Raw genomic sequence first — 13,855 nt, 5'->3', positions numbered from 1 at the left:
TAATACAAAATCGAAATTTTCGTTTCATTTTACAATTTTGTACCAAGAGATATTATATACATATATAATTGGAAAAGAAGTGAGATAATAACCTATTTTATATATTCTTTAAACATTCCATTCCATGTGTGTGTGTATATATAATATAACACACACACACAAAATAAAAAATATACATGTTCGGTATAAAATTTGAAAATATGATATGGAGAAAAAAATATATAAATATTTTTATGAAACATGTATATAATGATATATAAAAAAACAAAATATGAAAAATAAATAATACATAAAATTATATAAATATTCATAACTTAAAAAAATAATATATTTATATTGAAACATTATTGAAACATTTTTATTAATACATATTTATTTATGTATAGCATATTTTACATGTACAACATATTTCTCAAATACATTTATTTTTCCCGAAAATATTTTTTCTTTATTATTTCTTTTTACGATATTCCGAATTATATAATAAAATCTTTAAATAATAATTAATATTCTATTCCAATTTCTTCCTTTAATTCTGTAGATTTCTAACGAAGAATAAAGATCGAAAAAAAAGATTAGCATTATCTCGCATTTGGATTCTGAAAGCTTCGATTACTTAGTAGGAACATAGAATATGTAAGGAGATTTATCATGACATCATAGGAAGAAAAGGAGAGTAATATTGTATAAGAAAAATAAAGATATATCATTAACTTTGTATCTAATATTTCTCGCCACTTCAAAAACATAACATTGAATATTAATTAATTACAAGTTTTTTATTAAAAATTTATATACTTTTAAGCTTGCATTTTGAAGCTAGAATTACGGACGATTTCTCGTATCAATTTTAAAGTGAAATTTTTTTTGATCAGTTATTTATTAATTAAGTATTACAGAGATTGTCTTACTAAGTAACAAATTCCCTACTCTCTAATCAGTTATAAAATTATTTATTTATATATCAACAACAATAAAATTATGTATAAAAATTGTATATCAAAAAATAGAAAAAGAATAAATCTTTCTGATATATATATTTATATTTAAAGATAAATCTCACAATACCAAAAGATTAATGAAAATCATTTTGCGTATTATATGACGTCAGTTTGATGTGATGCGTTAATTGTTAATTTCTTATTACTCTAAGATTTATTTTTAAATATCAGTAAATACATCAGAGACATTATTTTCTTTTCTGTTTTCACATATAATTTTTATTTATAATTTTATTGTTATTTAAATAAATAAATTAATAATTAATGAAAAGTTTATAAGTGAAACACTTTCTGTGTAATAAGTATAAAATAATAATTAATTAATTATCAACATACAAAATGATGAAGATATTGGGGAGGTGATGCATAAGCAAAGTTAGTGATATATTTTTTTTCTATCCTTCTCACACAATATTATTCTTCTTTTCTACTTATAAAGTCATAAATACCTCCTTACATATTCTATGTTCCTACTAACGAATCTAAGCTTCCAGGATCCAAACGCGAGATGGCACTGATTCTCGAAAAATCTTTGATCTTTGCTTTAGGTAGGCTAAATATATAATAAATATAATTCCATAAATATTTTACAGGATCAAAAAGAAGAATTGTATATTATAATTCTATAATATTTAGTAAATATTTGTTTAAAATGGATATTTATATTATATTATAAAACAATCTGAATTCGAATATTTATATGTATATTCTATATGTATATCTATATGTATATAATATGTATATATATATTATTGTATATAACAAGAAATTCGTAAAGTAAGTAATAATTATATTATAAAATATTATAATAGTTATTAAAATATATAATAGTTATGTAATATTATAAATAGTTTAGTAGGTTTTCATAAACAATGATATGCAATATCTATCAATATATCTATTAAAAAATATAGATCACATATTGATTCTATTAAAAAAAAATTTGATATGTTTATCTACAAGAAAAATAATTTTAAAAAAGCAATCCATTCATTAATATTATTATATATATTATAAATATCATAGAAGAATAACCTCTTTCGAATTATAATGTCCAAATATAAATACGATTTATTGTATACATATTTCTACTTAACGCAATGAATTTCAGGATTTTACATGTTAAATACATATTATTAAACATATACTTAAATACATTATATATATATTATTATAATATGTAGCATTATTTCATTTCTGTCAAAGTTATGCGAACGAAGAGGATGTTACACAGAATTGATATAAATATGTACATGATATGATTATCATTGCTTATCATCAAGAAACTCAGGGATTTTCCGTTTTTCGTAAATATAAAACATATAAATTCAACAACCGCAATGGATTTTATGTATTTTACATATTGAATATCTGCAAATTATTTCATCTATAGATTGATTTTTTATTATACTTATTATTACTTTTTTTTTCACTGTCTCATTAAAATGATACGAATATGATATGGATTATGTAAGTAATCATATAATATAAAATAATTTTATTGTTTAATAATAAATCTTTGAATCAACTATGATTCATAGATAGTAATTTTAATGATTCTTATAGTATATTTATATTTGGCATCATTATTGATAATATTAATAATTATATATTATCCTTTAAATTTATAATGGATATCGAATTTAATAAAAAAAATCACTTAATGAAAAATTAAAAGAAGAACGATAAATTTGCCAATAATATTGCCAAAAATTTTGGTAAGCAAGAATGATTTCTTAGATATTTTATATGTATATATCTTATATTATGTATACTTAAATTTTTTAAATAAACATATCTTAATATATCTTAATATATAATATCTTTTATATTAATATATTTTAATATATCTAATTTTAATATTTCTATTATAGTATAGCAAAGATATTAATGAAAAGTATGAATCAAACTGTAGATCGATATGAAGATTTCTACGAGTATGCATATGATAACTGGACGAAACATAATCCTCGTTTTTCAAAACGAAACACATTGGAATTTATTAATTATAAATCAAAGAAAAGTTGAAAATCGTTTTAAAGATTTATTTAATTTTTTTTTATCAAAGTTAATAAAATATATTGCATACAATGAAATATATTTAATATAATACTTAACATTTCATTCATTATTTTTAATTTAAAAAAATAAAAGACAGGAATCACAAAACATAAAAATATAGAAATAATGAAACAATAAATATCGATATAATTATATTTATCAATTAAAAATATTTTGCATTTATAGAAATAGTACAAGAAGAGAACAATTTTATTTTATATATTTTTAATATTTATATTTATTTCGTTTATGTTGCATTCTTTACATCTGAAGGATGAGCAGATGACCTGCCTAATAATGAACGAAGTTGAATGGTATGAGAAAATATACAAATGGCAAAACATGATTATTATACTCGTTTGATAGGATTAGGATTGATAGGATTATATATCGTTTATATAAACAGTTTTATACATACATTGATAAAGAATATTGGACCGAAAAAACATATCTCATAGTATGTATATGTATAACGCAAATTATTACGTATTATATATTATAATGTTTATATTATAAAAATTAATATTATCAAAATTTTTAATTTATCAAAATGAAATATAAATAAAGAAATAATTTTATTGATATCTTTTATCTAGCGATAAATGTATGTAAACTTATAAACAAGGAAGAAATCGACGCAGTTGACAATGATAAAATATAAAAACAGCAATGAAGAAGAAAGTCAAAAACGAAGAAAGCGAGAAACGCAAAAATCATGACAAAGATGATAATGAGAAAAATGATGATAAAGATGAATATAAGTTACGAGAAAAAGAAATATGGTAGGTAAAAGAATGAATAATTGTATAATTTATGGAAAAAGAATTAGTAATAAGATGAAATCGATGAGGGAATTTCTTTTGAATGAGAAAAAATTGAAAAAACAAATAAAAAGAGTTATAATACAAAAAAAATTTTATAACGACAAAAAAGACTCGAAAAATTAATCCGAAAGTAATTACGAGAAATATAATCGAAAAATCATCAAAAAATAAATTAACAATATTAAATCTATGGAAATAAGTAATGGAAATGTTTGGAAAAAATGAAGAATATTAACGATATGTATTTTATATGAATGAAAATGAAAACTATAACGAGAATGAAAATAAAAATAATAAATAAAATGATAACTAAATAATAAATAAAGTGATAAAATGATAAATAATAAAATGATAATTATAATGAAAATGGTAATGGTAGCGGTGATTACGAATGGAATGATGAGGACGGGAACAGTGATGATTGGGATTACGAAGGTGATATTGATAGTAATAGTGACAATGATGGTACTAATAATGACAATAATGATAAAAATCATACATATATATCAATATAAATATTAATGTTAATGTAAATTTGATTTACAATTATCGTATGAAACAGTTGGTAGTGACAAAGAAAATATAATAAAAAATGCAAAGTCTGATGTGCATAATCGCACGGTTTGAGAGTGATTGGTTGAGCGTCTATAATTTGGAAAATTTTGCCAAAGCGTTAACTGTGCAATAGGTAGTTCTATGAATCCTAAAAAAAAAAAAAAAAAGAAAAAAATATAATATACGAAAATAATTTAATTTAAAATTTTCAGAATTTTTTAATAAATTTTTAATCACGATTTTAACGATGTAATTTTTTTTCAGAAAAATGAAATACATATATGATAAAATTTGGAAATTATTTTCATTTAAATAATTTTTTTAAAATCTTGGATAATTTATATATTTTTTATATTTATGTTACTTAAATAAAATTCAAGACGCAACATAAAATTAAAATACTATTAATGTAAGTACTTACATGCAGTGTGTCAATTTTTTTTCAATATATCAAACTTTTTAGATTTAGAATTTAATTAGATAAATAATATAATTCATCGAATCTAACCATATGTTTTTCCCTTAACAGCCTGTATATAATATTATATTCTTTCTATAATGTTATTTCGTTTTCGACGCGTATGTAAAAAGTTTTTTTAAGAAATCTTTCTTCTATCTAAAATGCGTAGAAGTAAATGTATGTAATTACTAATTTTTCAATTGTAAAATTATTTTGAGAATGAAAATGGTGAGAAAATGATGAAGAATAATAAGAAGAAAAGAGAATCGACGAGATTCTTAAGGACAGCGGCGCGTTAACCGGCAATAAGTGATCCCGATCGCGTTATATATGAAAAGTATGAGCGCATTGCATCGTTAACGGCGCGAGTGTTGCAATTCAGCGAGACAGTTGTAGATCGATGTAGGGACAGTAAATTAGATCAGGCAAAAGAACATTACCTAACTGTAGCACGAGCGCTCATCTTCGGACACAACACACAGGCTTCCACAACACTTTCACAGATCAAACAGAGAAGTGGTGAAACTTCTCGATTATATACCGGTACATCGAATCGTCGGTATATGTATATCGCATTTGCTCACTCAGAGAAAGCACGCTCTGATTCATCGGAATAAATGGCCACAGTTTAGAACGGATCGCATCCCATTATAACGTGCCGTCTATCCACCGATAAACTATCACTCTCGTTTCGATCGATCGTGATAGCGTGATAACGTATTTTGAATTGCTAAATTTGTAAACGTGCGATCCGTCCTTTTAGACTACCATGCCGCGCCACGGATATGTTTCTCTATTTGTTGCATAACCGATCATTCAAGTTGCATAAATAACAGGAACAGGGGTTGAATTATTTGCGAACGACACGAATCTTCCGTATTACGATGTACATGGAAAAATATATCTTAGTTTTTTCCATCTCTGAATTTTAAACAAATTATCGGAGGAAAACATTTTTGGAATATTTTGTTCCAACGAGATCACAATAATTTTTGATCAAATGAAATTAATCTTGCGAAATCGTAAGAGAATGATGTCGACAAGATAGTTACGTACCGGAGTTGTCCTCGATTGTAATATATCATATATTTCGTATATCAAATTTTTTTCTCATTCATACAGATATCTGTATTTTTTTGATCTTTAATCCCTTATTTCTCCCTTCTCTGTTATCTTTCATTCGTTGTCATTCCCATTCTTATCTTAATTTTTTTCAATTGGCAATTAATCATCATTATTTTTTATCCGATATGGATAATATCTTGCATTTATGTATGTAGGATACGTAAGGAATACATAAAGATGTAAATTATGAGTAAAAATTTTGAGACAAGATGAAAAACACCGATGAAATAAGATTCTCGGAGGTAAAGGCAAAGAAAAAAAATTAGCTAGGATATGATTTAATAATCACGGCGGGATATAACTCGTTAACGTTATATCGTAAGTAAGAAGAAAGAAGAATCGGGCGGCATACGTAGCGTAGCGAGCAATTGCTTTGCGTAACGCTTATCTCTTAATTTGCCATCTTTCTTCGTTGATGCGCTACCACTGTCCACTGGATAATCATCGAAAAAATTATTAAGCCAGTTTCTCGAGTTTATTAATTCAACCATTCGTCACTTCGTTTATCTTTGTTTGCGTTTATTTATTTATTTATTTTTTATTTTTTTTATATAAGGCACGATAAGTAACATGATAAATGGAACGCGTTCATAATGCGTTTTTAGAGAAATCGTATAATCGTATCGATCCCATTCGATCACGAGAAGATAATATCTTTCTGATCGTTCGATCGAATTCCGTGAGTAAATTTCGAACGATGCGATCTATCAACGCCAACGTGGCGTATCCATTTTATCAAGTGTAAAACTGTTGGCCTCCTCCCTCTCCTCCTCCGATCATTTATTAAATCTGAACAGTCGGTTGGCACCGTCATCGATTGCGCGATGCGATTTATGCACGAACAGAGAGGATTCCTCCGAGTAACGGCCGAAACCGTGGCCGATGTAGCTATAATAAAACGGACACGGCTGTGATACAATCGAAACTGTTTTAAACCGATTAAGACGAATTTCAGGATTCGCCAACACCATAAATTCTCCGATCGTAAAAATCTTAGATACCCGACGCGCTATCTTACTCGTGTACGATGAGGTGCTGATACAATAAACCCGTGACGCAATCTTGCATAATGTATCCCTATCTTAACCAACATCCCACGTTGCCACCACCTGTATTCAGCACGAGTTCACCGATTGCACAAACTTTCTGCATCCAGGATATGAGCGTGTGTACACATTGGACAGTTGAATTCGTATACCGCGTCCCCTGCTAATTTCAATTCCATATAATTTTATTTTCCCGAATAATTAAACCGATCAAGCTTTAATTTAATTTTTTCAATCATATTCCTATCGTAAATACCTATCATCTATAATCACCGAGATTAGAAATTTTCCACAAAAATCGGAAGTCTCAAGAGATTATTTCCGATAATTTATTTGCAAAATTTTCATACATTTAGATTTTTTCATACATTCTTCTTCTATAGATGGACAAATAATACAAAAGTCTATCCCTTTTTTATTTCTATTTTTTTTATAATAACGATCCTTGTAATATAATTTCTTTAAATACGAAACTGAATTAAAATACGATAATTTTATAACTTCGATTAAAATTTACATTTTGAATGATTAAATTGATTCGAATATATCGAATGTATGGAGCGCTGAAAACTGATTCGTACAATTTGATCGATATCGATATAATATCATCTTGAATCGTTTCATTCGTGTGCCCATAGGTATATGGTAAAAGATACGATTAAGATGCATGAATTCGATCGGTCGATCAGAATTCGCGTATGCGCATCTTAAGCAGCGATGTTCTTAACCCCTTCGTGTTTCAATGACGCGCACTTGTGTAAAAACGCATGGGAAAGTCTCGGTGACTGAAAGCACGACGCGTCGCGTCGCTTCGTTGCCTTAACCGCATGGGACATAATAGGTTTAATTGCCATCTCTCCTTTTCAAGTTTTCCCTACGCGATGAATTACACGAATCTAACTTTTTATACAATCTTTCGTTATATCGTTTCGTGCACATAGATGGTTCTTCTTTCTTTTTTTCCTTGTTTCTTCTTCTCGTTTCGATCGTAAAAAAAAAAATGACCTAAAGATCTTGTCAAACCCATTTGTAAAAACGAAAAAACAAACGAAGAACAAACGAAGAATATGTAACGTAATCGTGTATAAATTTTACTCGGATTGAATCCAACATGCGAGTAAAATCTATTACTCGTCTATTGAATTCTCTCCACATTTTTTCACAACTATGATTCGAAGCGAAAAATTTAATGAAAACGATATAATAAAATTTTAAACGATATAAAATTGATTTTTCCGGTTGTTATATTTGTCACGATTATTTTTATCTTGGCGATCTAAATGCTTGATCGAGCAGTAAAAGTAATAGCTCATCAGTGTAAAAAAAAAAAAAAAAAAAAAAAAAAACAAAAGTGATGCGAAACGTAAAGCGAACGTTAATGGACCAACCCGTTATGGCAATCCGTTATTGCGAAATCGAAAGTAGGAGGAAAGTGTATTATTACGCGATGTAAAAATTGGTTTGTATCAAACCCATCGGAGGTTACTTATCTATCGATTGCGAAATTAGATTGATGATCGCGAAGAACGCGACGCATTCGGATACTCGAAGGAGAAATTGACAAAATTGTTCCCGAAATTCTCGATTCCCGATGTTCAATGATTTCGTCATCGATTAAATTCCCATTTTATACTTGAGGAAAAAAAATAAGTCAAAAAATTAAGTCGGTTTTTACGAATTACGAATCACGAGAGAGCGAATCTCGGATTCTTACTGTTTATAATAAAATATCAATATTTACGATTAAGCGGATCGTTTGGTTTCGTTTTTTCAATTTTTCCAAATACTTATCGCGATATATTGTTCGCTGGATATACGAATAATATCACCATACATGTAACATGTAATATGAGAAGATATATACTAAGAAGATGTTTCGTTCCATGTTGCATAATCGAAACGCAATTTATACGCGAGGACGCGGTTGCACCCCAACTTCGATACCTCAACTTCGCGCTTGGACGCTTCGAAAAAAAGATTCGAATTTACCGGATAATTAATCAGCGAGCAAAACCGTCCGATCAATCATCGTTCCTTACCACGCGTTAAACAACGCGTTCTGCCTCTTAATTAGATAGTTACCTTCGTAATTAGTACACTCGCTCGCTTAACCATTGCTTAATGTCTCATTCGCCGGGTTGTTGTTGGATGGAAGAATCGGCAAAGCGTCGAACAATTTCGTGAAAGTTTCCAATTCGAATATAGTAGAGGAGAGGTATTAATCAAGCCGGTTAACGAAGACGAGCGGTCCGAATTGGCATCCTTAGAAGGTTCGTATCCTTGCCAAGTCCTGCATCCTTGTTCGTTCCCGCTCTCGCGATCCGACGCGGGAGAGGATCGAGCATGAGAGGAGCGATGATGCTCCGAGTTAATGATGCGCCGCCGCATTGCGTTACGATATAGGATTCGTAACCCGTGAAATATGGAACGAATCCATGGCTCTAGGTGGCTGCTACGGTCCCACTCTTCTTCTTCGCTCACCATCACTACCGTCACCGACTGATTCAACACCACCGTGTGACACAGTTACATCGGTGCCTTGCTGTAAATCCTATACCTACGGCTTGTACCAAACCGTGATCTAGAAACACGGATGAATCCTGGGATATATAAAGCGGATTAGAACCAAACTTTATCATTCCCTCGACACCATCCAACGGCGGAAGGTGTGCACAGCAAGAAAAGATAGAATCCGAAAGGCTTGCGGTGGTGAAGCACCTCGCGTGATCCAGAGACTCACCTTCTCAAGGATAAACGAGGGAAAAAGTCGGTGATCAAGATTTATTGTTGTACGGAAAGACACACCGATTCATTCGCCATGTATAAGGTGAGAAAACTTGCATCCAGAGAGATAGGAGGGAAATTATATCTGTTGCAACTGATATAAGCATCGAGGAGAGTAGAACGAAGAGCGTAGCGAGGATTGTTTCGTACATCGTGGAATGCTATTCTGCGTCGTCAATGTTGCTCAATGCGAATTATTCTTTTGATTCTAAATTCGACATTGTCCGGAAATATCAGAGAAATTTTATCCATCATATCGTAGATCGTAGCAATCTAAGAGAATATCGATTAAGCGATTAAGCGTTTCGAAAATGCCAGGATAATCGTTTCCTGATATAAAAATTCCGTTTAATCTCTTCCGAGTTTCAAAATTCTTTCTTGATTCCAACTTTTTTTTTTTTCTTTCTATCCATCTAATCGCGTGAGATAACCAATTTTCGATCGAACCATCCGTTCAAATTTCGTTCGTGTTTGCAGATTGGATTAGCGGTATTCGTTTTAGCCCTCACTTTGGTACGTTCCGAACCACCGGTCAACTCGTATCTGCCACCTAGCGGTGGTGGTCCTGGGAATGGTAATGGGGGAGGAGGCGGAGGACCGTCCAACGTATACGGACCACCTGGTTTCGATGGGCAGAATGGGATCGGAGGAGGCGATAACGGTCGAAATGGTCTATCCAACAGTTACGGAGTACCTACTGGTGGAAATGGTTATAACGGTGATAGTTCTGGTAATGGAAGACCTAGCTCAAACGGTGGAAGAAATGGAAATGGTAGAGGAAATGGTTTCGGTGGTGGTCAACCTTCCAATTCTTATGGGCCTCCGTCGAATGGACACGGTGGAAATGGAGCGGGAAGACCGTCTAGCAGTTACGGAGCACCTGGTGGAGGAAATGGATTCGCCGGTGGAAGCAATGGGAAAAATGGATTCGGTGGCGGTCCATCGAGTAGCTACGGTCCTCCGGAAAATGGAAATGGTTTTAATGGTGGAAATGGAAGTCCGTCCGGTCTCTATGGACCACCAGGAAGGAACGGTGGAAACGGTGGAAATGGTGGAAATGGTGGAAATGGGGGACGACCATCGGGAAGCTATGGTACTCCTGAAAGAAACGGAGGAAGACCTGGGGGACTTTATGGGGCACCGGGCAGAAATGGAAATAATGGTGGTAATGGTGGATATCCTTCTGGAGGATTAAACGGTGGCAATGGTGGATATCCTTCGGGAGGACCAGGTGGAAATGGTGGTGGTAACGGTGGTTATCCTTCTGGAGGTTCAAACGGAGACAATGGTGGTTATCCATCCGGTCCAGGTGGTAATGGTGACGGTAATGGAGCAGGTTATGGACAAGATGAAAATAACGTGAGTCCCTATTTTCAATGATTATATTTGATATAAATCATTACACCATATAAATCATTTTCAATGTTATCTTCGATTTTTAACGAAAGTTATAATATAAGTGAAAATAACGATTCTCTTTGTCTTTTATCATCCTTATATGTTTTATTCTTATTTTTATATTTTTCAATATCAATTCAGGAACCTGCGAAATACGAATTCTCTTATGAAGTGAAAGACGAGCAATCTGGAGCTGATTATGGCCATACGGAAAGCAGAGATGGAGATCGTGCACAGGGGGAATTCAATGTTCTGCTTCCCGATGGTAGAAAACAAATCGTCGAATACGAAGCTGATCAAGATGGATTTAAACCTCAAATTAGATACGAAGGTGAAGCAAATTCTCAAGGATATGGATCTGGAGGACCAGGAGGTAATGGTGGAGATAACGGATATCCAACTGGTGGACCAAGTAATGGTTATTCATCGGGAAGGCCAAACGGCGGATCTGACTTTAGTGATGGTATGTAATCAGATAGGATATCTATTTTAATTAATCATCAATTAAGATGCTCGTTCTTGAAAATATTCGTTTATTTAATCATATTACCCGATTCTCGTTCATGAACAAATAATTAATTAAATTAAATTGTATCTGTAAAAATTCTGACGCTAGTTAGTTTATATCTAAATCTATACAATCTATATCACGATTATAACGAGTGTAATATAAACTTTTCCAATATCTTTTTATGTTATTTTATTTTTTTATCGAAAAAGATAAATATCAATATATATATATATATATATATGTATATATATGTATATATATATACGTATGTATCTTTTATTCTCTATCTTCATTCTCCATCAACATTTATATAAATATAATAATATAATTTCATTTCATGGAATTAGGAGGATATCCATCCACAAGACAAGGTGGCGAGAATGGTGGATACAGAAACGGAAACAACGGTGGCAATGGTAATGGAGGATATCCATCTGGAAATGGTGGCGATGCCGCAGCTAATGGAGGATACCAATATTAAATATTTATCTAGGTGTAACAACATATATTGCGCGTATTACAAAAAGGGAATACACGAGGCAACGTTTATTATAATGCACAGGATAGTTTCTGTCTGGAACGGTAGAAACACAGTTGTATTAGGAACGATAATAATTTTAGGCAAATCGAATTTTTATATCGATGTCTAATGTATTTGATCGTTTTAGGATATTTTCAATTGAACGACGATAAAAATAAAAAAAATCATCATTCGTTTAACAATATTCGTTTTCAACGAATATTGTAATGCTTCGTTTGTTTCAGACGCAGTATCATTCCTAGTATAAAATTATTCGTATGATATACATAAAGACCTCCAAGTTAATGTTCTTACAATTAAAAATAAACGATACTGTTAGATATTATTTGCGTACAATTTCGCGATATATACATTTATAACGGAATATATGTAAATGGTAATAATACTAACAAGATCGTTTATTCGATTTAGCAAATACAAATTTTTTTCTTTTTCTTTTTTTTTTCTTTTGATATATACGATAAAACTCGTAAATTAATTTATTAGCATTATGTTAACATTTGCAATTTAATTATAATATTTCTGTTTTTTGAAAGAATATTCGAAATAAGCATTTGTCCTTGAATATTCCATGATTTATCTATAATTTTATAACCGTTACCAGATGTATGCTAATCTTTAATGTTTGTTAAGATATATTTTATATTTATTACTATTTATCATATTATATGTATATTTAGCAATGTTTAAAATGTAGCTGTAGTAAGAAATGTCCGCATAAATAAAAATTGCGGTAGGCCATAATGTGTTCAGTCTTTTACTTACACCTTTCACGCTATGTAAACGTAAAATTTATAATATAAGTATATGATTATTAATTTTAAATGTCTGAATGCTTATAAAATTATTCATATATGCGAATGAACTAATAACATTAATAATATTTTTATATTAATCGCTTATTTGTAATATAATTATCATACTAATAAAGATTTCTATTTCATTTCCTTTCAAAAATATGTGGAAATAGATGTATAATAAATCAAATGCTTATTTCGATCCGTATTATTTTTATTCCATCATTACTCATGTTACATATCAGTTTCTATTACTATTATTTATATATATATATATAATTATATATACACATTATTATTATATATTATTATCATAATATATATTATATATTTTTTTATTTTAGATAATAATAAAGAAAATCGGATATTGTAGTACCATTTCTTACATAATTTTGCACAAAATCATTATAAACAAAGAGAACAAATAATAGACAGAGTTCGAATAAAAAATTGAAATCATCGCAATTTCGAAAATGCCGCAAATGAAACATGTGATATGATAAGAAATAAATATCAATGCTATTTCTTGATTAATATCTATAAATATAAATTGTTAATATCTATAACAATGCATTTAACAAGTATAAGGTAATATAAGTAAAATAAGGTAAAATAAGAATAAAATAAGATCAAGAAATCTCTTGAGTATTTTTAAATACGTTTTTTTTGGTATTCAAATTAAAGGAAGAAATAGTTTTAAAAAAGTTCTAAAAAATAATATTTTAAGAATATTTATAGATAAGATTCATAAA

General features: G+C 29.9%; 1 protein-coding gene across 1 annotated transcript; it reads left to right on the top strand.

Moving 5' to 3' along the window:
- The first annotated feature begins 9,890 nt into the window (after positions 1-9,890).
- LOC122713117 (pro-resilin) lies at positions 9,891-12,246 on the top strand. The gene is made up of 4 exons (XM_043933271.1): positions 9,891-9,899; positions 10,334-11,215; positions 11,396-11,717; positions 12,113-12,246. Exons 1-4 carry the CDS (start codon positions 9,891-9,893, stop codon positions 12,244-12,246), a joined length of 1,347 nt encoding a protein of 448 aa, XP_043789206.1.
- The last annotated feature ends 1,609 nt before the right edge of the window (positions 12,247-13,855 follow it).

Source organism: Apis laboriosa, unplaced genomic scaffold, assembly GCF_014066325.1.
Source record: "Apis laboriosa isolate Shangri-la unplaced genomic scaffold, ASM1406632v1 scaffold22_cov146, whole genome shotgun sequence".
Lineage (NCBI taxonomy): Eukaryota > Metazoa > Arthropoda > Insecta > Hymenoptera > Apidae > Apis > Apis laboriosa.
This window is presented reverse-complemented; position numbering and strand designations above follow the sequence as displayed.

Coding starts and splice junctions, on each gene's coding strand:
- LOC122713117 (XM_043933271.1), top strand. Junction 11,216..11,395: donor ATGGACAAGATGAAAATAAC/GTGAGTCCCTAT, acceptor ATATCAATTCAG/GAACCTGCGAAATACGAATT. Junction 11,718..12,112: donor CGGATCTGACTTTAGTGATG/GTATGTAATCAG, acceptor TCATGGAATTAG/GAGGATATCCATCCACAAGA.